The 24465-nt window shown below is 39.7% G+C and overlaps 1 protein-coding gene across 4 annotated transcripts in view; it reads left to right on the top strand.

The window, feature by feature from the left end:
- adam12 (ADAM metallopeptidase domain 12) overlaps positions 1–24465 on the top strand; it is a 69318-nt gene that overhangs the window by 8691 nt on the left and 36162 nt on the right. For all 4 annotated transcript variants that reach the window (XM_010869956.5, XM_010869957.5, XM_010869955.5 and 1 more), the window contains exons 3-4: positions 4335–4408; positions 24242–24320. In XM_010869956.5, the coding sequence (XP_010868258.1) occupies positions 4335–4408; positions 24242–24320 (153 nt within the window). The remainder of the gene's footprint in view (positions 1–4334; positions 4409–24241; positions 24321–24465) is intronic.

The raw sequence follows: 24465 nt of genomic DNA, 5'->3' as shown, positions 1-24465 counted from the left end.
TGTAATGCCTGAAAGCTATTTATTTTTGGCTAGAAAATGCGCAAATAGTCAATGTTAAATCAGATTATTAACATATAACAATAATATAACAGTCATCCCACTAGATACCATCATGACAGTACCCTGAACTGCACCCAGTTCACTATATTATTTATAAACTGTTATGTCACATACACTTCATTGCTAAAAGTATTGACACCCCTTCAAATTAGAGGAATTAGCCAGCCATGCATCCCCTAAAACCATTGATATCCCAAGACCAGGCTGGACTATATGTACATGTTATACTCTGCTGAACATGTACATGCATTTTTAAATCACCTGATAGACAGAAGGGCACAGACCAGCGGTATAGGCTTCGCTGTCACGCAGTCCCTAACGAAAGTGCCAATAAGGAAAAAACCCACTGATCTACTGAAACTCTAGTGTCTGTTGTCAAAGGTCAAGCCCCTACCTCTATACTGATGCCTGCCACAGTTTTTTTTTTTATCTCATGTAATTAGATACCATGTCCCGGGTGTTTTAAAATGGGTAATGGGAAGTTTTTCATAGTTAAATAAATTGCACCACAGATATCAAACAATAATTAGAGTTAAGTATGGTACAGTCAGCTGTGAAAACATTGGGATGACACTGGCAGAATGGACATGGGATAGACAAAGGAGATGTTGATGTAAATGTTGATGCAAAGGAGATGTCAAAGGATTTGCAGTAAATATAGAATGTATACATGATGTCTAACCAATTAAATTCTAAGCTATTCTTTTATTGAAATCTTTTTCTGATGAGAGCTGTGTGTGTGTGAGTGACAGAGAGAAAGCCACATCAGGTGATTAAAATCGAGCATGCAGCAATGCGATATCCAGGAAAGGACCAACAACTGCTCAGCCGCAAAAGTGGTAGGCCGCACTAGCTCACAGAACGAGACCGGTGCTGAAGCATGTTGCAACACACATTACAGAGTTCCAAACTGCCTCCTGAGGCAACATCTGCCCTAGAACGTTTAGTATGGGTTTATTATGGGTTTCCATGGCTGAGTAGCCGCACACAAGCCTAAGATCACCATGAGCAATTATAAGCCTTGGCAGGAGTGGTGTGAAATCCGCTGCCATTTGACTCTGAAGCAGTGGAAACGCATTCTCTGGAGTCATGAATTACATGCCACCATCTGGAAGTCCATTGGACCTATCTGGATTTGGCAAATGCCAGGAGAATGCTACCCGCCCGAACACATAGGGCCAACTTTGCTTCCAGGTTTGTGGCAAAGGGTTTTGGATAGTCCCATTCCTGGTTCAGCAGGACAATGCCCCCATGCACAAATCAAGGTCCATATATAAATAGTTTGTCAAGATCGGTGTAGAAGAACTTGGCTGGCCTGTACAGAGACTGTATCTCAACCCCATGAACACTTTTGTGAAGAATTGGAATGCCGAATGCAGGCCAGGCAACATCAGTGACCAACCTCAGTAATGCTTTCATGGCTGAATTGAAATAAAACCTGCAGCAATGTTCAAACATCTAGTGGAAAGCCATTCCAGGAGAGTCGCAGATGTTATCACACCAAAGGGGGCGACCAACTCCATGTTAATGCCTATGATTTTGGAAGATGTTCGACAGGCAGGTGCCTTCATACTTTTGGCCATGTAGTATACATCAATATAATACTATCTAATCTTCAGCTTAATAAGGACCACACACATGCAGATGTAATGCATATGAAATCTGACATTTATATCCAAAATAACATTTCAGAAATACAATATACTATAATCGGGACATTGTTAAATTAGCCTTTTTTATTTTTATTTTTTTTTATTTTATTCTTTATTTTTTGCCATTTATTTTAATACATTTGCCATTTATAAAATTTGCCATCCCATGGCAGGGCATTTGTAAAATGCACTAATAAATGTGTTTTGGACCAACTGCATAGCCATGTGCCATTTTTCATTGTGTTTCTTTGCATTTAAATTGAAGTAATTTAACAGAAGCTCTCATCCAGAGTGACTCACAGTAGTGGGTGCTTACATTTTCATACTGCATCCGGTAGAAATCAAACTCATATGCTAATCTTAAAACAGTTCCATATGGTAGAAAATGTTCACTTTGTAACCTGGCTCTGAGTGTACTAATACCACCACTCTTTTACGCTGCGCTGCTAATTTAAAAAAGAAACTAAAATAACCAAAGTTAAAAATGCTGCCAGGGCAGGGTTTACAAACATGTGAAATGTTTAGAATGATGGATCACACATTTTCGGTTGAGAAAGTGATGATATTACGAGTCCTGGAGTACCGCCAAACCCAAGACAGGTAAGGATGCACAAAGACAGATGGATAATAGAATTAGATAGTACTTCATGTCTAACGTCTTTGAATAAAAAGCATTCAAAACAAGATAGCTTCCCTCAAAATGAGTGCTTATGGCCTCTTAACTGATGACAAACCGATTTTTAGTTTGGGTCAAAATTCTGTCATTTAATTAAAAATAAATCCTGGTAAGATTCTCCAGTCATGGCAAATACAAAAATACTAATGTAGTAAACTTTTTCTATGTATTTTTTTTAGAGAGCTTTCAATGTTTATTCATGATTCTAGGCTTTGAGTTTGCCTTTGGAGTTTGATATTGATGTGTGTCAAAATGAGGACCCAGGAGGTCTCAGTGAAAGTCAAGGATAAGCAGATAGACCTGAACATTATAATCAATGTTTCCACCATTTGTGTATAAATAGGCCCCTTCTGCTGGTAGGCTGTTCAAGTACGTCTTTGATGGTTTCCATTTTTCCTAGTCTTCTGTATCCATACCCACAAAATTGTATTTTAAAAAAAACGTTTAAATGGTCTGCTTGGGATAACATAAATATTTGTTAGAAATGTGCTTTAAACTGTAAATAAAATAGGAATAGCTCAGCATATTTTGATGAAGTTTTAATCTTAAATTCTCACATTAAAATGGTAAGCACATTTTGAACACATATGGAACACCAAGTGAAATATGCCAATTCCCACTCCTTTCTAGCAAAGTGTCTACTACTCAATAGGTTAACAATACCGATCAGCCATAACATTATGACCATTTCCCTAATATTGTGTAGGTCCCCCTTTTGCCGCCAAAACAGCCCTGACTCGTCGAGGCATGGACTCCACTAGACCTCTGAAGGTCTGCGGTGGTATCTGGCACCAAGACGTTAGCAACAGATCCTTTAAGTCCTGTATGTTGAGAGGTGGGGCCACCATGGATCAGACCTGTTTGTCCAGCACATCCCACAGATGATCAATTGGATTGAGATCTGGGAAATTTGGTGGCCAAGTCAACACCTTGAACTCGTTGTTGTGTTCCTCAAACCATTCCTGAACCATTTTTGCTTTGTGGCATGGTGCATTATCCTGCTGAAAGAGGACCCGGCCATCCACGTGATGTAAAAGGAAACGTGATTCATCAGACCAGGCCACCTTCTTCCATTGCTCCGTGGTCCAGCTCTGATGCTCATGTGCCCTTTGTAGGTGCTTTCGGCAGTGGACAGGGGTCAGGATTGGCACCCTGACTGGTCTACGGCCACGTAGCCCCATACGCAACAAACTGCGATGCACTGTGTATTCTGACACCTTTCTTTCAGTCCCAGCATACATGTTTTCAGCAATAGGAGCTACAGTATTTCATCTGTTGGATCGGACCACACAGGCCAGCCTTCGCTCCCCACGTGAATCAGTAAGCCATGACCCTGTCGCAGGTTCACCGCATTTTCTTCCTTGGACCACATTTGATAGGTACTGACCACTGCAGACTGGGAACACCCCACAAGGGCTGTTGTTTTAGAGATGCTCTGACCCAGTCGTCTAGCCAACACAATTTGGCCGTTGTCTAAGTCGCTCAGATCCTTATATTTGCCCAATTTACCTTGCTTCTAACACATCAACTTTGAGGACAGAATGTTCACTTGCTGCCTAATATATACCACCCACTGACAGGTGCCATGATAACCAGATTATCAATTGTTATTCACTTCACCTGTAAGTGGTCATAATGTTATGGCTGATCAGTGTATATTCAATGATATAATGTCTTGCACCTATGTGGTAGTTCACTGACCCACACAAAAAACCCAGTACCTTAGGCGCTTTCCAGAAAGTCAGCTGTTAGGTCATGTGTCAGGAAAATGGGTTCACAATGATGACAATCATTATGCCATTGATCTGGGAAGTGGTATCCTTCCTGTCCCGTTTCTCAGCATGCCTTGCTATTTCCTGTCTGTCTTTATGTGTGCCCCTTTCCTATTCGCTGTCCGTTTTTATGTGTCCCCTCCCCTTCACCTTTTGTCATTTTGTTTGTTCTAGGGTCATCCTGTGTCACTGAGGTTGATGGTGGAGGCGGAAGGTGAACAACTGATCCTTGCTCTAGAAAAAAATGAGTAAGTCATCCTTACCATCTGCTACAGGCATCTGTGCTGCTACGGACATGACACAATATTTAAGGAAAATTAGTAGTTGGTATTGATTTATTTTTAAAATGGTTTGTTCAAATTTTGGGAGATGCAGGCACATTGACAGATGAAGTTGACAATGATCGGACATTTAGCCAGCATATGCTGTGTTCGATGCATTTTAATTCATTGGAAACAAATGTCTAGACTTTCTGAGGATTTGTAAGAAGAATAAGTGCTCTTTTGTGTATTTGCAAGATCTACTGCATGGTTCATATTTAGTAGGCTTTACATGTTTAATATGTCCCGACACAAATATACATTTGCCAGAACAGACTGGTGTAGGTCTGTAGAAGCCATCAGCCTAGCCAATATCTAGAATGTGTAGTCTTCACTCTTTGGACACTGTGTAAGACATGATCCCCTTCCATGGTTTTGAAGAGACCGCTCTTGATAGTCTGTTCTGACAGGTTTGATGAACCACCGTAAATGGATAGAATTAAATGAATGGAGATATGATCCCGGAGATGTATATGACCACTCAGGTTTAAGTCTAACAGTGCTCAGATAGAGCTTCGGGACCGTATCTGCTCTTCAGCAACAGGATATTCATATTGTTTTTTGTATACTACATACCACAGTGAATTAAAACACTATCCAACCAAAACACTTTATAACAAAATAAATCCCACCCCATTCTACTAGCCCACCCACTCCACCAACATGGGTTACTCTAGTTAGGGATACATCAGCCCTGCAGCTAGTAGATGCCCTTCCCTTTCGTCTTTTCCACCGGTCCCCTTGCCAGCTTACCTCCAGATGTGTTCGCTGATATCAGTCTCATGTGTGTCTCTGCAGACACAGGTGGTGTGTGAGTGCCCTCCTGCCTTCACAGCCACTCTGTACAAGATTATGCTAGGAGGCGGAGTTTGTTCTGCTGAATACATATAGTATCCGCATTTGGCATTCCTTCCCAGCAAACCTAGTACAGGCCCAAGCTGAAAAAATATCCCAAAGTAAACACAAAACAAATCAAATTAATAAACCAATATGTTAGCTATCAGCCCTCTGGCTGTACTGAGCTTTCCAGGTTGTGCTCATGCATGCTTATGTCTGTGCACTGCATAGAATCTGTAGATTGATTCCTCACAGTTCAATGTCAGTCACAACCTGAATAGCCTTAAAATATTGACCATGCAGACCAAAACTATTTAAAAACAAATGGATCAGTGTATGCAAATATGCATATGCAGACTGAGGAGAGAAATAAAGAAAATTGGCAGATTAAATAAGGGTATAAGACTTGCACATGGTTTTAGCTATGTTATTAAGCTATGATGGGATTTAGCCAGTGAGGTTTTAACCAATCATGAGTGCCTCAACAATGGCAGAAGTAGAACTCCCGGTCTGAGTTTGGATTTGGATTTAAACAAAACTTTACACATGCACATTTACCCACGGTTGAAGTGGTACATTATGGGCCTTAATGCCAATACATTCAGGAAATCGAGGTGCCACATGTTTCCTAGCCTACCATACCATGTTATATCCATACGGGGTATACGTTGCCCTCCAGAATGATTTGCTCTCTGGTATGTCGTTATTGTTTAACTGACTCTCAGGTTAAACTAACTTTAGTTTTAAGATAAATCATATCCATTTAATAATATTTCTTTTTTAAACATTGCCCTAACCTGCATTTAGTACTTTGTGCACCCTCCTCTTGCCAAGGACATGTAGAAACCAGTTCCAATTAAAGTTCCAATGAAATTTAGCAAAGTCTGATGTGCTGGTATTTATGTCTTGAAGACAGTATGTCTAAATAACTTGTTGGCATGGTGATTACCTGTAGTTTTGGTCACACCAAGATTCAACCAACTTTTGCAATTTATTTTCTCTCAAACAGTCGTCTTCGATTGTTGCAGGTTCATCACAGCTTTAGTTCATTTCAATTTGTTAATTGTTGCCTTAATAGTCAGAGATATTCAAACGAGTAAGTATTTTTTATAGCCATTGTCTTATGAAGGTCAATAACCTATTGTTTTATGTCATTGATGTGGTCTCTTCCACATGTTAGCAAATGACAGAGGGAGTAAATGACTACCAGCCACATTTTGGGGACACCCAATCATTCAAGGACCTTTTTTTATTTTTGTTATATTAGACCATCTTTATGTCTGTACTGTAGTAGTCCATATTATGAAAAGAACAGCTGAAATAAGCAAAAATACATGAAAGTCCATCATTACTTTCAAAAACGTTCAGAAAGTTTTGTCAAGTATAGTTGCTCTCATGTGGACTGCCACATTAAACAAAGACCCAGAGTTATCTCAGCTGCAGAGGATAAGTTCATTACAGTTACCAAGTTCAGGAATAGTCATTTAACTGCACCTCAGATTGCAACCCATATAAATGCTTCCCAGACATACAGACACATCTCAACATCAACTTTCCAGAGAAGACTGCATGATTCAGGCCTTCATTGTCAAAGAAACCGCTACTGAAGGACACCAATTAGAATAAAAGACTTGCTTGGACCAAGACACACAAGAAATTGATATTTGATGGAAATCTGTTTGTGGAAATGTGTCCTTTGGTCCGATGAGTCCAAAATTGAGATTTTTGTTTCCAACCTGTGTGTCTTTTTGAAACACGGAGTGGGTGTACAGATTATCTCTGCTTGTGTGGTTCCCACTTTTAACCATGGAGGAGGAAGTGTGATGGTGTGGGAGTGATTTGCTGGTGACACTGATTTATTTAGAATTCAAGGCACAATCAACCATCTATGCTTCCATAACATTCTGCAGTGATATGCCATCCAATCTAGTTTGTACTTAATGAGACTTGCATTTTTCTTACTGCTTTTTAATGTTTGTGGCATGCACATTTCATGCAGACTTTGTGATAGATGATAAATCTGAAAGGTAAATGTACTTTCTAGTTAGACAAAACAAACCTTACATTGACCTAGTAACTTGGCATGTTTTTGTAGACAAGACAATGACCACAACAATGTCTCAATATCAGCCAGATGGATCCCTCTAAGGCTGGAGTACTGGCAAAGAATATCCAGTAGATAGAGTTAAGTTTAGGGATAGGGACAACCCACTATGCACAGCAAAGCTGTGTTTTTGCGTGCACCTACAGTATGTCTGTGTGAGAGTGTGAGAAGCCTGCCCTTTCCATAACCTTTACCCTGTTACCTAAACTTTGCCTTGTTTAGAGGCAGCATTATGGGGGGTATGAGAAGGATGCGGTGTCTGCTGCCAACACTGTGCCATCAGCAATGCCTTGCCAAATCAATGTGCCTCCTACTTCGGGTGCCAAGATGCTTTATGCCTGTCACAAAACATTTGTGTAACGTTGCTGGGTTTCATTCTTTTTCTTTCATGTGGTGCCTTTTAGCCTTAATAGAGACATTGTAGTACATGTTAGGAAAGTATAACAAAATATGTTGATAAAATGTAATGCTGAATTAGACTTAATTCTAAGTCTAATTAAAATGTAAAGTCCATTAAACTTACGCTGTGTAATAAGGTGGTATCAGGTTGCTACCAACCTGATACCATTGCAAATTCCCATTTTAACCGGAAATGCTATTTAAAAGCATTTAACACCGGCAAAAAGTCTAATGGTTTCTTGTTGAATTTAGCCCTTGACATTTCTGTCAAAGCCACCAGTCTATTTCACTGATTTAACCTAGGTGTAAAAAAAAAAAAACTTTGGCCCTTCTCTCTCCCCTTGCAGCTGGCTATCATGGGAATTTCAGAAGTAGTATCATGATTGATCAAATCTGACTTAGTCAAGCCTGTGCATTTGCTTTTATTAGTGTAACATTATGAAACAAGTTTGCAAATGACCTCAAGCACATTTGTTGACTCAGTTCCACAGCTGTTTGGTTTTCTTTGAAAATTACAGGTTTTTGTTATGTAAAAGAATGAGACAAAGATAAATCATGTCAGAACTTTTTCCACTTTTAGTGTGACCTGTAACGTGAACAAAACCATTGAAAAACAAACTGAAATCTTCGAGGGGGAAAAATGAAAAATAAAAACCTTACAATAACCTGGTTGCATAAGTGTGCACACCCTTAAACTAATACTTTGTTGAAGCACCTTTTGGTTTTATTATAGCACTCAGTCTTTTTGGATAGGAGTCTATTAGAAGTAAGTAGAAGTAGAAGTAATTTGATTTCCAATACAGAATTTATGGATACCAATCAGAAAGAATTTACCTAATGCCAGGTCTATGTTTGATTTTCTATTCAGCTTAGTTTGAGCACCTTTCCAGGTTGATTGTGGAATTGGAGATATACCACATCTGGAATCTGGAAATTGCATACATTTTTATTAGGTACATGTTTTGTCCTATCTTTTCTGTTATCTGTGAACCCTATTAAACAGCACAAAACATTCTCTTAGGTTCAAGGACCATTTCTCATTGTGAGTAGTTCAAGACAAGCCTCTAATATTCTAGATGCTCAGAATTTCTTCCAGACTTAAATGAATTTATTGAGATTACAGAAGCATATTACACCAGCTCTGACTGCTTCCATCTGGGTATATATGGAGAACTATCTAACGAATATGTTTTTGTGTTTTCTTATGTATGTTCTTTCCATTTACTCTAAAGAACAGTTGTGGGATGTCAAGTCACTTTATTTTCACTGCTATTAACCTTATATTGATGGGCTGCCTGTCATGGCTGTTAACTAGTGGTGCAGTTGATGTTCTCAGAGCATCAGCAGTTTGTTGTTAACTTTTCAACACATTTTAGAGAGTGAATCCCTTCAAATAAGAGCTGGGAGGTCATGTGTATTCTATGCCATGACTTATCGACTCACAGAACAATCCCTAATCGATATGTTGTAAGTGGAACTAATGCTGTGTAGACAAGTGCAAAACATGGCAAGTAAAATAGGGCTTTTTCCTATCCTGGCTTTGGAACTGATGTTAATGGTGTTCCTGCTCATGTGGGACAACAAGTATCTGGATCAGTGGAAAAGGATGGCAGATTCTGGAGTGTGAAGGAATACATGTTTTTCTGCGTCTGGAAAACGTGTGTACGTTTTGCGTTCACATTCATATCTCTGACACAATGCAAACTGCAAATTACGGTGTGTCATTCGTGTCATACTGTATGTTAAATGCCCTTCCGTATCATGTGTTGGCACAGCCTGAATCCTATCTGTATCATAATCATACCCAGGTTTTATATGAAGCCTCTTGGGTTTTGCCCCCTTTGACATCAATATCAAAGTTAGAATCAGAGAAAATGTTCTTATAAAGTGACAGATACCCTTTGTCTAGGCAGCCACCCTTCTGTGTATCTGAAGAAGAGAAAAAACATCACATGTAACAGACCCAAAAGAGAAAGAGATGATTAGGATATATTCTGACACTTTTGAGCTCATATGTATCAGATGAGAGCAGCTGAGACCACTGCAAAATGATCAGTTTCCCTGGTTTTACTATTCATATGTATGTGTTTGAGTAAAATGAACATTTTTGTTTTATTCTGTAAACTACTGACAACATTACACCCAAACTCCAAATAAAAATATTATAATTTAGTGTATTTGTAGAAAAAAACTACTGGTCCAAATAAGCCAAAAATGGTGCATTGATTTCAGACCTCAAATAATGCAAAGAAAACAAATGCATATTCATTTTTCAACAACAAAATACTATTGTTTTAACTTAGGAAGAGTTCAGATATCAATGTTTGGTGGAAAAACCCTGATTTTTAATCATAGCTTTCATGCGTCTTGGCATGCTCTCCACCAGTCTGTCACAGTAGCTCGGCTTTGTTTGATGGCTTGTGACCATCCGTCTTTGTCTTGATCAAATTCCAGAAGTTTTCAATGGGGTTCAGGACTGGAGATTGGGCTGGCCATGACAGGGGTTTGATCTGGTGGTTCTCCATCCACACCTTGATTGACCTCACTGTGTGGCATGGAGCATTGTCCTGCTGGGAAAAAAAATTCTCAGAGTTGGGGAATATTGCCAGAGCAGATGGATGCAGATGTTCTTCCAGGATAACCTTGTACTTGGCTTGATTCATGCATCCTTCACAAAGACAAATCTGCCCGATTCCAGCCTTGCTGAAGCATCCCCAGATCATGACCGATCCTCCACCAGATTTCACAGGGGGTGTGAGACACTGTGGCTTGTAGGATCTACGGTCCAATCCTTATGGTCTATTGCAAACTTCAGCCTGGCTCTTTGCTTCTCATTGAAGAAGGGCTTTCTTCAAGCTTTGCACGACTTCAGCCCTGCCCCTAGGAACCTGTTTCGAACCGTCCTGGCTGTGCAATTCACCCCAGCTGCTGTTTGCCATTCTTTTTGTAGGTCACTTGATGTAATCCTATGGTTGTTGAGTGACATTTGAATGAGTTGACCATCATCACTCTCAGTGGACAGTCATTTTCGCCCTCTGCCAGTCTGTAGCTTTGTGGTCCCCAATGTCTGTTGCTTAACCTTGTTCTTATGAACCGCCGTCTTTGACATTTTCAGGATGGAAGCAACCTGATGCTCACTGTATGCCCTCTGACAGTAAAGCCAGAATTTAACCCTTCTTTTCCTCACTCAAAGCTTTTCTTTTCAACTCTTTTGTCATGCTGAATAGTTATTTTATTCAAATTACCTTTGAGGTACTACTTGCACAGTTTCTGCCATCCCTCTGGTCCTATTGCAAGAGGATAGTGATGACCCCAGCAGTGGTTAGATTTGGTTCAGGTAATCACCTAATCAGTACCCCATTAAGTAAAATGAGGTGTGCCTGTGTTGGAATTTAACAGACACTGGAATGAAATAGCTGCCATACATATAGAGATGCTGATTTAAGAAAAATTAGGAGTGGTCTCTTAATCATTTCCAGAGCTGTATATTATTTCATCTGGATTGGATATATAATTTATCTGTTTTATGTAATTTTGGTGATGTATAGATTATAGGGATTACATGATATTACAGAGCCACTGGTAACCACTGGTTTTCGTTTTCACTCCCCACAAAGCCCAGTGGACAGACAGTGGATGCCTAATCGAGATGGAGAACCAATGATCTTATCTAAATAGTTTTTTATTCCTAAAAATATAATATGTTACAGACAGAGTTGACTACATTTAGTAGACTCAGCTCTTATCCCTAAACTTAATCCTACCCTAACCGCAGGAGTAGTTATCTTATCCCTAACCTTAATCCTACCCTATCCACAGGATTAGATAACTTTCCTCATCCCTAATCTTAATCCATGCCTATCCCCAGGAGTAGTTATCTAACGTTACCCCTAACCTTAATCCTAACCTATCACTCGGAGTAGTTATCTAACCTTAAAACTGACCTTAATCCTTCTTACGGGGGGAGCCGCGAGTGGGCCCTAAGCGCACGACACCAGACACAATCAGAGAAACAAAAAGGGTGTTTTAATGGTAGGTAGGTAGTTAGGGCAAGGCAGACAGGACAGCGGGTAGGCACAGCAGGTGGTTGACAGGCGGGCAGGTGGAGGTGTTTGGAGTAGTTATCTATCCTTATCCCTGACCTTAATCCTAACCTAACTACAGGAGTAGTTATCTAACCTTCCCCTGACCTTAATCCTAACCTATCACGAGGAGTAGTTATCTAACCTTACATCTGGCCTTAATCCTAACCTTACCCCTAACGTTAATCCTAACCTAACCACAGAAGTATTTATCTAACCTTAACCCTTTTTGTTGCCTAACCTGTCAAATCGGGTCTCCAAAAACACACAAAATAAGGCCCATAAATTCCTGCAATTTTCATACAAATAGACTCTGTGCACCAGCGTAGTGACGGACTTCCGCTTTTGTCTAGAAGTCGGTATTGCAATTTCCGGTTTACTTACTAATACTCATCCGCATTAGTAAACACCTAAATTCACAACAAGATGAGTGATGCTGTTGTAAGAAAAAAAAAAGAAATTTTAGGCAGGTCTTGGAGACATCTACTAAAAACTGAAATTTTGGGCGACGCGGGTGATTGCCTAAAGTAAACCGGAAAATGATATGCCGACATCTGGCGAAGTTCGTCCATACGCTTGTGCACAGAGCTTATTGGGCTTCTTTAAAATGCAAGAACACGCAAAATCCTTGACAGAATTTTTTGTACCTTTATGCGCAAATTCGATGTAAGGCAGTATAGAGTATTTTCTGTGCAGCACTTAAATGTCTGTTTTCCCTAAAAATGAAAGATGTCTGGCAAAACAACAAGACACCCTTGGGGATCAACCTTAGATTAATTGGGAAGATAGTAACCAACTGAAAGTAGTTTGTATTTGTTTAGTCTGTTCAATTAATAATAATGGGTCTCCTTCCTTGAAGATCCCCAGTCACTCATTAGTTCCAGTTTATAACCTGTTATAGATATGAATATGGAAGTAGCTAAAGCAGTGATTTTGCGTCTGACCACGTGGCAGTTACTGAACAATGCTGGGGGTGTGCTTTGGATGTGAAGGGAACTGGAATTGGAATATTCATTTTGGCAACAGGATTTTGCCTGCATTGCTTGTCTTCCTACAAAGAACTGACATTTAGATTGCCATACTTATGAAAATTTTTATACGCTGGTTTATCTGGAGTGTATGTAATGCTGATATTGTCCAGTACAGATCATAGGTAAAAGAAATAGCCGTAACAAACAATAGTATAATATTAATTAACGTATGCCTAGAAAGCAGTAGGTGATTACGCTATTACCTATCATTAATGCATGACAAGATTTGCAAATGGACTTGAAACTTTAAGAAATAAGCTGTATTATCTGGTGTGTCATTGTTGTATAATGGTTTGAATAATATATAATGGTAATATATAATGAATATAATGGTTTATAGGTAGCCTATTACATCTACTGGTAGTTGATTATGTTAAACACAAGGAGGTGAGATTTAACTACTGGTCATTATTTCTAATGTTTAATGTTTAGACACACCTACTCATTCAAGGGTATTTCTTTATTTGACTAATTTCCAAATTGTAGGATAATACTTAAGACACCAAAACTAAATAGCACATGGAATCATGTAGTAACCAAAAAAGTGCTAAACAAATCAAAATGCATTTAAATTTTAGATTCTTCAAAGTAGCCACACTTTGCCTTGATGACAGCTTTGCACCCTCTTGGAATTCTCTCAACCAGCTTCCAGGTAGTCACCTGGAATGCTTTTCAAACAGTCTTGAAGGAGTTCCCACATGCTGAGCATTTCTTGGCTGCTTTTCCCTCACTTGATGGTTCAACTCATTCCAAAACATCTGAATTGGGTTGAGTTCTGGTGATTGTAAAGGCCAGGTCATCTGATGCAGCACTCCATCACTCTCCTGGAGGTGTGTTTTGGGGCATTGTCCTGTTGAAGAACAAATAGTCCCACAAACTGCTAAACAGATGAGATGGTGTATCACAGAAATGTGCCTTGAATTCTAAGCAAAGCAAAGCACCCTACACCATCACACATCATTTTCCATGCTTCACGGTGGGAACAACACATGCAGAGATCATCCGTTTACCCACACTGCGTCTCACAAAGACACGGCGGTTGGAACCAGAAATCTTAAAAGTGGACTCATCAAACTGAAGGACAGAATGTCCACCGCTCTATCATCCATGTCTCTTGGACCAAACAAGTCTTGTCTTCTTATTGGTGTCCTTCAGTAGAGGTTTCTTTGTAGCAATTCAACTATGAAGCCTGATTCACGCATTATCACTTGATGTTGTGATGTGTCTGTTACTTGAACTCTGTGAAGCATTTATTTGGGCTGAAATCTGAGGTGCAGTTAATTGCTTATTTCTGAGGCTGGTTACTTTAATGTACCCATGAAAGCCAGTTTCATCATAGCGCTTGATGATTTTTGCGACTGCACTTGGAGCTTTAATTCTAACATCATGTAATTTAAATATGTAATGTTTCAAGCCTATTTTTTGGTTGTATAGCACTCTATACAATACTTTTGCTTACCTTGAATTGACAAGATTTGGTAAATAGAAAACACTTTTAAATTGTTCTGCCAGTGGCATTAATGGCTTTGTTGGGACGTTATGCAAATAGTAATTGGGGCTTGATGGTGCCTGCAAAAGTTCTGTGAACATAACTTGATTAAGTTGTTTAACAACATCCTAGAAGTGACACAGGATTGACAGAGAGACAAAATTCAGAATATGGTACTTAGCAAGCATTTATTCATATTAAATATCAGAAATATTGAATTCTACATGCATTCTATATACAAGAGCGCTTCATTTTAAATGAGTGATCCATATTCATTCAGTGACCAATATATAACTAGTTACACATAATGACCACTGCTGGTGCTGGAATTCCAATGCAATGCTGATTTTGTAGAGTTAAAGAAGGGCATGATAATTACAGATAATTACAGTATTTTGAAGTTATTATTACACTCCATGTTCCTTGACAAGAGACGCACTCAATGTGGCTAACTAGGCTTTGACCAAGCACAAGAACTGCGGCAGTGTTAATGTCAGCTGAAAGGATTGGAGTTTTTCACTTCTGTTCCTCCTTTTCTTTGGTTCTTTGCACTCCAAAGCTGTGCTCTAAGCCGGTGGGGAATATGTGGCTGTATGTAAGCCAATTTAGGAAACAGACACGTGTGGAAACAGAATTAGCGATGTCAACCTGTTTTATTATTTGTTCTGGCTATTTTTCTCTCCGTATGACTGCTTTTACCGCTCTCCATCACTTTGTTTAGCATTATTGTGAGACATTTTATTTTTTTGGAACATGCTGTGAAAATGTTTTCCTTTGCTCTGAAAGAATCTGAAGAAATTAAAATCACCTATATAATTGGTTTAAAGGAGCATGGCAGCTGTAAGAAGCAGAACTATATTTTAGTTATTATTCACTGCTCAGGGGGGTTCTTTTAATGGTGAATTATTACACATGTTGTGGAGTTCTGTGTATTCAAATTGATTTCCACAGCCTTGAATTTACATATTACAATATATTTGCTGCCAGAGTAGTACTGCAGGGAATATGTTTCCAAATTTGTTGAATCCAACATTGCAAAACATTGGTTGTACTTAGATTAATGCAGTCGTAACACTTAGATTTTCTCTCTGATATAACTTGTTCTCTCAATAAAGCAATTATACAGTATATCATCTGTAAACGTTGATTATTTTTTAAATAATAAATCTTTGAAAATAAAATTTGAGCAATGTCATTCTCAGAAAAATCCGCCCGAACGGACAGAAAGTCTGATGGAACAATGTCGCAAAATTTGACCTTTGTAAGGCAATAAGAAATTCTCAAGAAACTACTGACATTAAAGGCATTGGCTTAATCTTATTGCATTAATATTAAGATAGGTAGTTGGGACAATCACTCAACTCAGTAGTATAAGCCATTTGTAAGATTTGTACTGTATTACTAGCATAAAACGAGCATAAGGAAATCAGAAGACATATACCCTTAAAATGTTAAGTTCCTAGAAAATTGTTCTGAATATCTGTCATGTCATCATCTTCCACTTATCCGGGGCCGGGTCGCGGGGGCAGCAGTCTAAGCAGAGATGCCCAGACTTCCCTCTCCCCAGACACTTCCTCCAGCTCTTCCGGGGGGACACCGAGGCGTTCCCAGGCCAGCCGGGAGACATAGTCCCTCCAGCGTGTCCTAGGACTTCCCCGGGGTCTCCACCCGGTGGGACGGGACCGGAACACCTTCCCAGGAAGGCGTTCCGGAGGCATCCGAAACAGATGCCCAAGCCACCTCAGCTGACCCCTCTCGATGTGGAGGAGCAGCGGCTCTACTCTGAGCTCCTCCCGGGTGACCGAGCTTCTCACCCTATCTCTAAGGGATCGCCCAGCCACCCTGCGGAGAAAGCTCATTTCGGCCACCTGTATCCGGGACCTTGTCCTTTCGTTCATGACCCAAAGCTCATATTAAATATCTGTTCTGAATATCTGAGTGAGATATTCCTAATTTAAACATTATTGCCATTTTGTCCTTTAGTGTGCATTGACTTGTGTGTCCTCATACTGTACTCACTTTAGAGGGGGAACCTCCATGTCGATAAACCTGGAGCCCCTTATAATCAGTACTGAAATAGATTTTCCTTTACAGTGTTATCAATTGATGATTGTTAGCAAATAACATCAAATATCAGTGGAAATGTTATTTTCAGCTAGTTGGTATTTGACATAGCTAAAGAATATGACCCCCTATAGTTGACCACTGTCCCCTGTTATCAAATGCATTACAATGTTTTTCAAATACAAGATAAGGCTCTAACAAATGGTTTTCAAGAAATTATTAAAGTATAATACTTCACTCAACATATACTTTTGTAAGGTTACAGATGCTAAAAAGTACAAGAACACAGAGTAGCTATTCAGTGACAAAACAAGTGTATTTTAATTAGTTACTTCCACCCCTTATCATTAATATCTAAGGAGAATAGGGTCAGCCCATGAATCAGACTTTGAAGAACACCAACAGATCCTGACACGTGTGTAGACAATAGGCCTCTTAGTTTTGAAACATAGTACACGTTCAAAAATGGTTTGTTTTTAACCAGGCATAAAAAGTATTTTAAGAACACTGTGTTGTTGAGTCTGTTTAGCATGTGAAGGTTGCTAGATTCAAAGGCTATATCCAAATCAATAAAATATGTTACACAATACTGCATATTTTCCAAAGCAAATTTGATGTCATATAGGACTTTAAAAGATGTTTTGAAGCCTTACTACTGAAGAGATAACATTATGCAACTCAAGATGTCAGGTTGATTGTGCAGAAACAAATAGGCAGGCAGGGCAGGATTTAGATCTGTCTATAACATCTACACTGTATATTTTCAACCCCGAATGACAGCAGCTGTTTTCCAATCCTCTGGGATTACAGCTGTTTGTAATGAGAGGTTTAAAAGGCAGGTGATAAGGGCTGAGAGAGGCAGTCAGCCTCCAAATAAATGTCCACATCATAGAGTCCAGCGGATTTGTAAGGGTCCTGATTAAGAAACACTATCTGCACCTCATTCACCAGGACTGGTTTTAAGGTGAAACGGGGGGTGCTCTGAGGGAGAGTTCTATAGGGATTGGGGCTGCAGTGCTTCTAGCAGGAGTTGACAGGGCAGATCAATTTTTTTTTTACTGTGTTCTCAAAAGTGGTCCCATGTTTGACATGTTAAAATAAAAGATCCCAGAAATGTTTCTACAGTACCTACATTTGTTTACATCCCTATAAGTGAGCATTTTTTCTCATCCCAGACAATCCATCTACCTGACACTTGTGGAAAGAAGCTGATTAAATACCCTTGTGGATACACAGGTACACACTTTTCTGGAGACAATGACAGGTCAGACAACACAATGCCACAAAAGTTTTGAATGAGCATTTAAGGTTTCTGTTTACTACAGGACTGTCCAACAGAGCTGTTGCCAGAAAATGTCCTGTTCATATATATATACCATAAGCCACCTCAACATTATTCTAGAGTATTTTTCAGTACAGTGGCTCTCAGAAGTATTCACAACCCTTGGAAGTTTCTACATTTTATTGTGCTACAACATCAAATCCAAATGGATATAATTAGGAGTTTTAACACTGATCAACACAAAAGGTTCATAATATCAAATGTGAAAATCATTATTCTTAATTTATTACAGAAACAAAACAGAAAATAGTTGTTGGTCACAAATACCTTTGATTCAAAGCATACCAAGATGCCCATTGTGTATAAACTGTATGTCCATGTTTTTTGTGACCATGTTGTTTTTAAACCCATGTCCCTGTTACTTATCAAATTAGACATGCATTATTAAGATAGGACAATTATCAATCTTGTTAATCCCGCTGAAAACAATGAATCACTGTGTGAAACACAATGTATGTGTGACACCAAAGCCATGTCACCGCCTCTCAACAGACAATTCAGTTACTTCCCAATCACTATTGAAAAACCTTCACTGCACCCATTTTTATACAAAAACTGACAACTGAGCAATTTTAAATTCATCAGCAGTGACTGTCAGGCTGATTTCTAAGATACAACATCAAAGGCTCTGCCATCCACTTTAAAGGAATTTGCCATCTAAATCTAATTTGATTGGCAGCCTTTCCCTTTTCACCAAAAGAATGCCTTTGGTGGGCAGTGATTTCAAAAGTGGGGTGGGTCAAATTCAGCTTTTGCAAACATATTTTTCTCAAGAACATCCTTCACCGGCTTTCTAACAAGCATGTGTTTATACATATACTGTGGATATAAAAAGTATACACTGTACAATGTGAATAGTTCAATTGAAAAACAAACTGATATCTTCGAGGGGGAAATAAAAACATAAATGTAAATAAAAACCTGGTTGCATAAGTGTGCACACACTCTTATAACTGGGGATGTGGCTGTCTTCAGAATGAACAAATCACATTCAAACTCATGTTAAATAGAAGTCATTACACACCTGCCATCATTTTATGTGACTCTTCTGATTGATCACAAATAAAGTTCTGCTGTTCTAGTAGAATTTTCCTGACATTTTCTTAGTTGCATCTCAGAGCAATATCAATATCCATGGTCTGCAGAGAGCTTCCAAAGCATCAGAGGGATCTCAAGATATCAGTCAGGAAAAGGGTACAAAATAATTTCAAAAGCATTACATATACCATGGAACACAGTGAAGTCAGTCATCATCAAGTGGAGAAAATATGGCACAATAGAGACATTACCAAGAACTGGACATCCCTCCAAAATTGATGAAAAGACGAGAAGAAAATTGGTCAGGGAGGCTTCCAAGCGGCCTACAGCAACATTAAAGGAACTGCAGGAATTTCTGGCAGGTACTGGCTGTGTGCTACATGTGACAACAATCTCCCGTATTCTTCATATGAATGGGCTATGGGGTAGGGTGGCAAAACGGAAGCCTTTTCTTACCAAAAACAAAGTCCCCCAAAAAGCATGTGGGAAAATATGTTATGGTCTGATGAAACCAAGGTTGAACTTTTTGGCCATAATTCCAAAAGGTATGTTTGGTGCAAAAACAACACTGCACATCACCCAAAGAACACCATACCTACAGTGAAGTATGGTGGTGGCAGCATCATGCTTGGGGCTGTTTTTCTTCAGTTGCAACCGGTGAGTTAGGGTGGAGGGTATTATGAACAGGTCCAAATACCAGGCAATTTTGGCACAAAACCTTAAGAGGAAGTTCACTTTTCAGGTGAACGACCCACAGCAAACATCCAAATCCACAAAAGCATGGCTTCACTAGAAGGTTAATGTTTTGGAATGGCCCAGCCAGAACCCAGACCTGAATCCAATTGAACATCTGTTTGGTGATCTGAAGAGGGCTGTGCACAGGAGATGTCCTCGCAATTTGACAGTTTTGGAGCGCTTTTGCAAAGAAGAGTGGGCAAATATTGCCATGCCAGGATCTGCCATGCTAATAGACTCCTACCCAAAAAGACTGAGTGATGTAATAAAATCAAAGATTTCAGTTAGTTTTTCAATTGAATTGTTCATGTTGTAGGTCACATTCAAGGTGGAAAAATTTCTGACATTAATTAACTTTGTCTCATTCTTTTACATCACAAGAACCTGGCAAGGGTGTGTAGACTATTTATATCCACTGTATATATACGGTGTGTTGAACAAGTATTTGATAAACTGCCGATTTTTCAGGTTTTCCCACTTACAAAGCATGTAGGTACTCTCAATTTTTATCATAGGTACTCTTCAACTGTGAGTGACAGAATCACATTGTATGATTTTTAGGTAATTAATTTGTATTTTATCGCATGACATAAGTATTTGATACATCAGAAAAGCAGAACTTAATATTTGGTACAGAAACATTTGTTTGCAATTACAGAGATCATACATTTCCTGTAGTTCTTGACCAGGTTTGCACACACTGCAGCAGGGATTTTGGGCCACACCTCCATTCAGACCTTCTTCAGATCCTTCAGGTTTCAGGGCTGTCGCTGGACAATACGGACTTTCAGCTCCCCCCAAAGATTTTCTATTGGGTTCAGGTCTGGAGAGTGGCAAGGCCACTCCAGGACCTTGAGATGCTTCTTACGGAGCTATTCCTTGTTTGCCCTGGCTGTGTGACTCATCGGACCACATGACCTTCTCCCATTCCTCTCTGGATCATCCCGATGGTCATTGGCAAACTTCAGACGGGCCTGGACATGGGCTGGCTTGAGCAGGGGGACCTTGCTTGCGTAGTGTGGCCAATCGATGCTCAATGACGGCGTAGTGTGTTACTAATGATTTTCTTTGAGACTGTGGTCACAGCTCTCTTCAGGTCATTGACCAGGTCCTGCCGTGTAGTTCTGGGCTGATCCCTCACCTTCCTCATGATCATTGATGCCCCACGAGGTGAGATCTTGCATGGAGTCCCAGACCGAGGGGGATTGACCGTCATCTTGAACTTTTTCCATTTTCTAATAATTACGCCAACAGTTGTTGCTTTCTCACCAAGCTGCTTGTCTATTGTCCTGTAGCCTATCCCAGCCTTGTGCAGGTCTACAATTTTATCCCTGATGTCCTTACTCAGCTCTCTGGTCTTTTTTACTGGTTGGTAGGTGATCAAATACTTATGTCATGCAATAAAATGCAAATTAATTATTATAATGTGATTTTCTGGATTTTTGTTTATACAATGTGATTCTGTCTCTCACAGTTGAAGTGTACCTATGATAAAAATTACAGACCTCTACATGCTGTGTAAGTGGGAAAACTTGCAAAATCGGCAGTGTATCAAATACTTGCTCTCCCCACTGTATATGTGTGTGTGTATATATATATATATATATACAGTATCTCACAAAAGTGAGTACACCCTTCACATTTTTGTGAATATTTGAGTATATCATTTCATGTGACAACACTGAAGAAATAACACTTGGCTACAATGTAAAGTAGTGAGGGTACAGCTTGTATAACAGTGTAAATTTACTGCCCCCTCAAAATAACGCTTTGATGTCTAAACCGCTGGCAACAAAAGTGAGTACACCCCTAAGTGAAAATGCCCAAATTGGGCTTTTTTGTGCGGCCACTATTGTTTTCCAGCACTGCCCTAAACCTCTTGGGCAAGGAGATCGCCAGAGCTTCACAGGTCGCCATTGGAGTCCTCTTCCACTCTTCCATGACGACATCACGGAGCTGGTGGATGTTAGAGACCTTGCGCTCCTCCACCTTCCGTTTGAGGATGCCCCACAGATGCTCAATAGGGTTAAGGTCTGGAGACATCCTTGGCCAGTCCATCACCTTTACCCTCAACTTCTTTAGAAAGGCAGTGGTCTTATTGAAGGTGTGTTTGGGGTCGTTATCATGTTGGAATACTGCTCTGCGGCCCAGTCTCCGAAGGGAGGTGATCATTCTTTGCTTCAATATGTCACAGTATATGTTGGCATTCATGGTTCCCTCAATGAACTGTAGCTCCCCAGAGCCGGCAGCACTCATGCAGCCCCATACCATGACACTCTCACCACCATGCTTGACTGTAGGCAAGACACACTGGTCTTTGTACTCCTCACCTGGTTGCCGCCACACATGCTTGACACCATCTGAACCAAATAAGTTTATCTTGGTCTCATCAGACCACAGTTCCAGTAATCCATGTCCTTAGTCTGCTTGTCTTCAGCAAACTTTTTGCGGACTTTCTTTTGCATTATCTTCAGAAGAGGCTTCCTTCTGGTACGACAGCCATGCAGACCAATTTGATGCAGTGTGCGGCGTATGGTCTGAGCACTGCCAGGCTGACCCTCCACCCCTTCAACCTCTGTAGCAATGCTGGCAGCACTCATGTGTCTATTTCCCAAAGACAACCTCTGGATATGACACTGAGCATGTGCACTCAACTTCTTTGGTCAACCATGGCGAGGCCTGTTCTGAGTGCAACCTGTCCTGTTAAACCACTGTATGGTCTTGGCCACCATGCTGTAGCTCAGTTTCAAGGTCTTGGCAATCTTCTTATAGCCTAGGTCATCATTATGTAGAACAACAATTATTTTTTTCAGATCCTCAGAGAGTTCTTTGCCATGCGTTGCCATGTTGATTTTCCAATGACCAGTATGAGGGAGTGTGAGAGCAATAACACCAAATTTAACACACCTGCTCCCCATTCACACCTGAGACCTTGTAACACTAATGAGTCACATGAAACCGGGGAGGGAAAATGGCTAATTGGGCCCAATTTGGACATTTTCACTTAGGGGTGTACTCACTTTTGTTGCCAGCAGTTAAGACATTAATAGCTGTGTGTTTAGTTAGTTTGGGGGGACAGCAAATGTACACTGTTATACAAGCTGTACACTCATTACTTTACATTGTAGAAAAGTGTCATTTCCTCAGTGTTGTCAAATGAAAGGTATAATCCAATATTGGCAAAAATGTGAGGAGTGACCTCATTTTTGTGAGATACTGTATGTCATTAATTATATCTCAATGAAAAATATTAAACAATGATGATTTAAATAATGTAGAATACAGTATCAGGAATAAAGTTTTAGCATTAAAATCACATATACCTTGATGGTTTGCCATCTGCAATTACACAACACAGCCAAGCAGTCTCCAAGCTAACTCAAAGAACGAACCAGCCAATAAGAACTGGTAGTGTTTTGACAAGAGACAAAGTAGGCTGCATATACTCTAAACATCCATAAACTAATATGCACCATCTGCTCGGTGCCAAGTAGATGATTACAACTGGATTTCATCATGTTAAACCAGTGGCTGCTTCTGTAATGTATGTCATGGCACCTTACACAAGGACGACTTCGCCAAAGCCCAGCTTTCAAACCTGCCCCAAAATGTAATCTTTAGCATTTGCATGGAATTAGCATTAGCTTGACACAAATCCCGTCTGGACTGCAAATGTATCCTCTCATGCTGTACATGCCAGTATCTACTGTAGGTGGTGTATCAAACCTCTGCTCTGATGTACAGGTCTGTGTAGCTTAATTACATTTTCAATGAGATCGCGCCACTATGTATATACTTGCTTATTGATATTATTGTGCTCTGTTGTTCATACACAATACAAATTGCAAATCAAGTCCAGCAAAACACTTATTACATCATAGAAGTGGTAAGCGTTGATTGGCCTCTTCATTTTGATGCCCCTCCTGAAGAAAGTGAAAATGTTTGACGTGATTTATTAATCTCTCCTCATCGAATCCTATGTATTGACCAGCACTTAATTAGAAACGCTGAGGAGCTTCATGGTTCCTTCTTTTGGAGACTTGGAACACACTGTCACATTATTAAGAATGAAACAACCTACCGATTTCTCAAACCCTCTCAATCCATCCAAGCACAATTTCTGCTTACTAAATTTAGGATAGATTTTAACTAGCCCCTCAAATTCTTCTTAGGTGTAAGTATTCTGGAAAGTATTTCAGGCATAGCTTTGGAGGGGAACACTCATGTACACCACACACTCGTCAGGTGTATTTATTCCTCCAAACCAAATGTTTTATTGAACAAATTCAAGTTGATTTCTCATTTTGTTCTGGATGAAAAACAAAGACCTCTTTATATTTGTTTAATAAAAACTGTGTTGAATGAATGTGACCATACCATACCCTCTGATATCACCTGATAATGCAGCTGTAGAAGTAGTTATTCCTCTGGCTTTACAGCCAATGGTTGCTCATTTCTTTGGGGTCTGCAGTGTGAAACACGCACAAACCAAAACAATATAATTAAATAATGATTCTTTAAAATGTGAGCCTGTGTACAGTACTGTTGCTTGCCAGTATTTCATTTTCAAGAAATGTTTTATGTGGAGCGGACAATTTATATTATCTCAATTTCTTTCTTTTTGTTATGTACTCTTTTAGGGGCCTGTTTGCAAGCCATTACACGGAGACACATTACCTGGAGGATGGGAGTGTTGTCACTGGGGTTCACAACTTTACGGTAGGTCACGATCTTCCGGCTATCAAGTTTGATGGAATATTTTGTAGTACTGACAAAAGAACATACCTTTAAAGATCTTCTGTTTTTTGGGAGTAAATGGCCCCCCAGTAATGTTGAGAACAATATAAATATTGGCATTAATCCA

The sequence above is a fragment of the Esox lucius genome, chromosome 6 (genome assembly GCF_011004845.1).
Source record: "Esox lucius isolate fEsoLuc1 chromosome 6, fEsoLuc1.pri, whole genome shotgun sequence".
Taxonomy (NCBI): Eukaryota; Metazoa; Chordata; class Actinopteri; order Esociformes; family Esocidae; genus Esox; species Esox lucius.
This window is presented reverse-complemented; position numbering and strand designations above follow the sequence as displayed.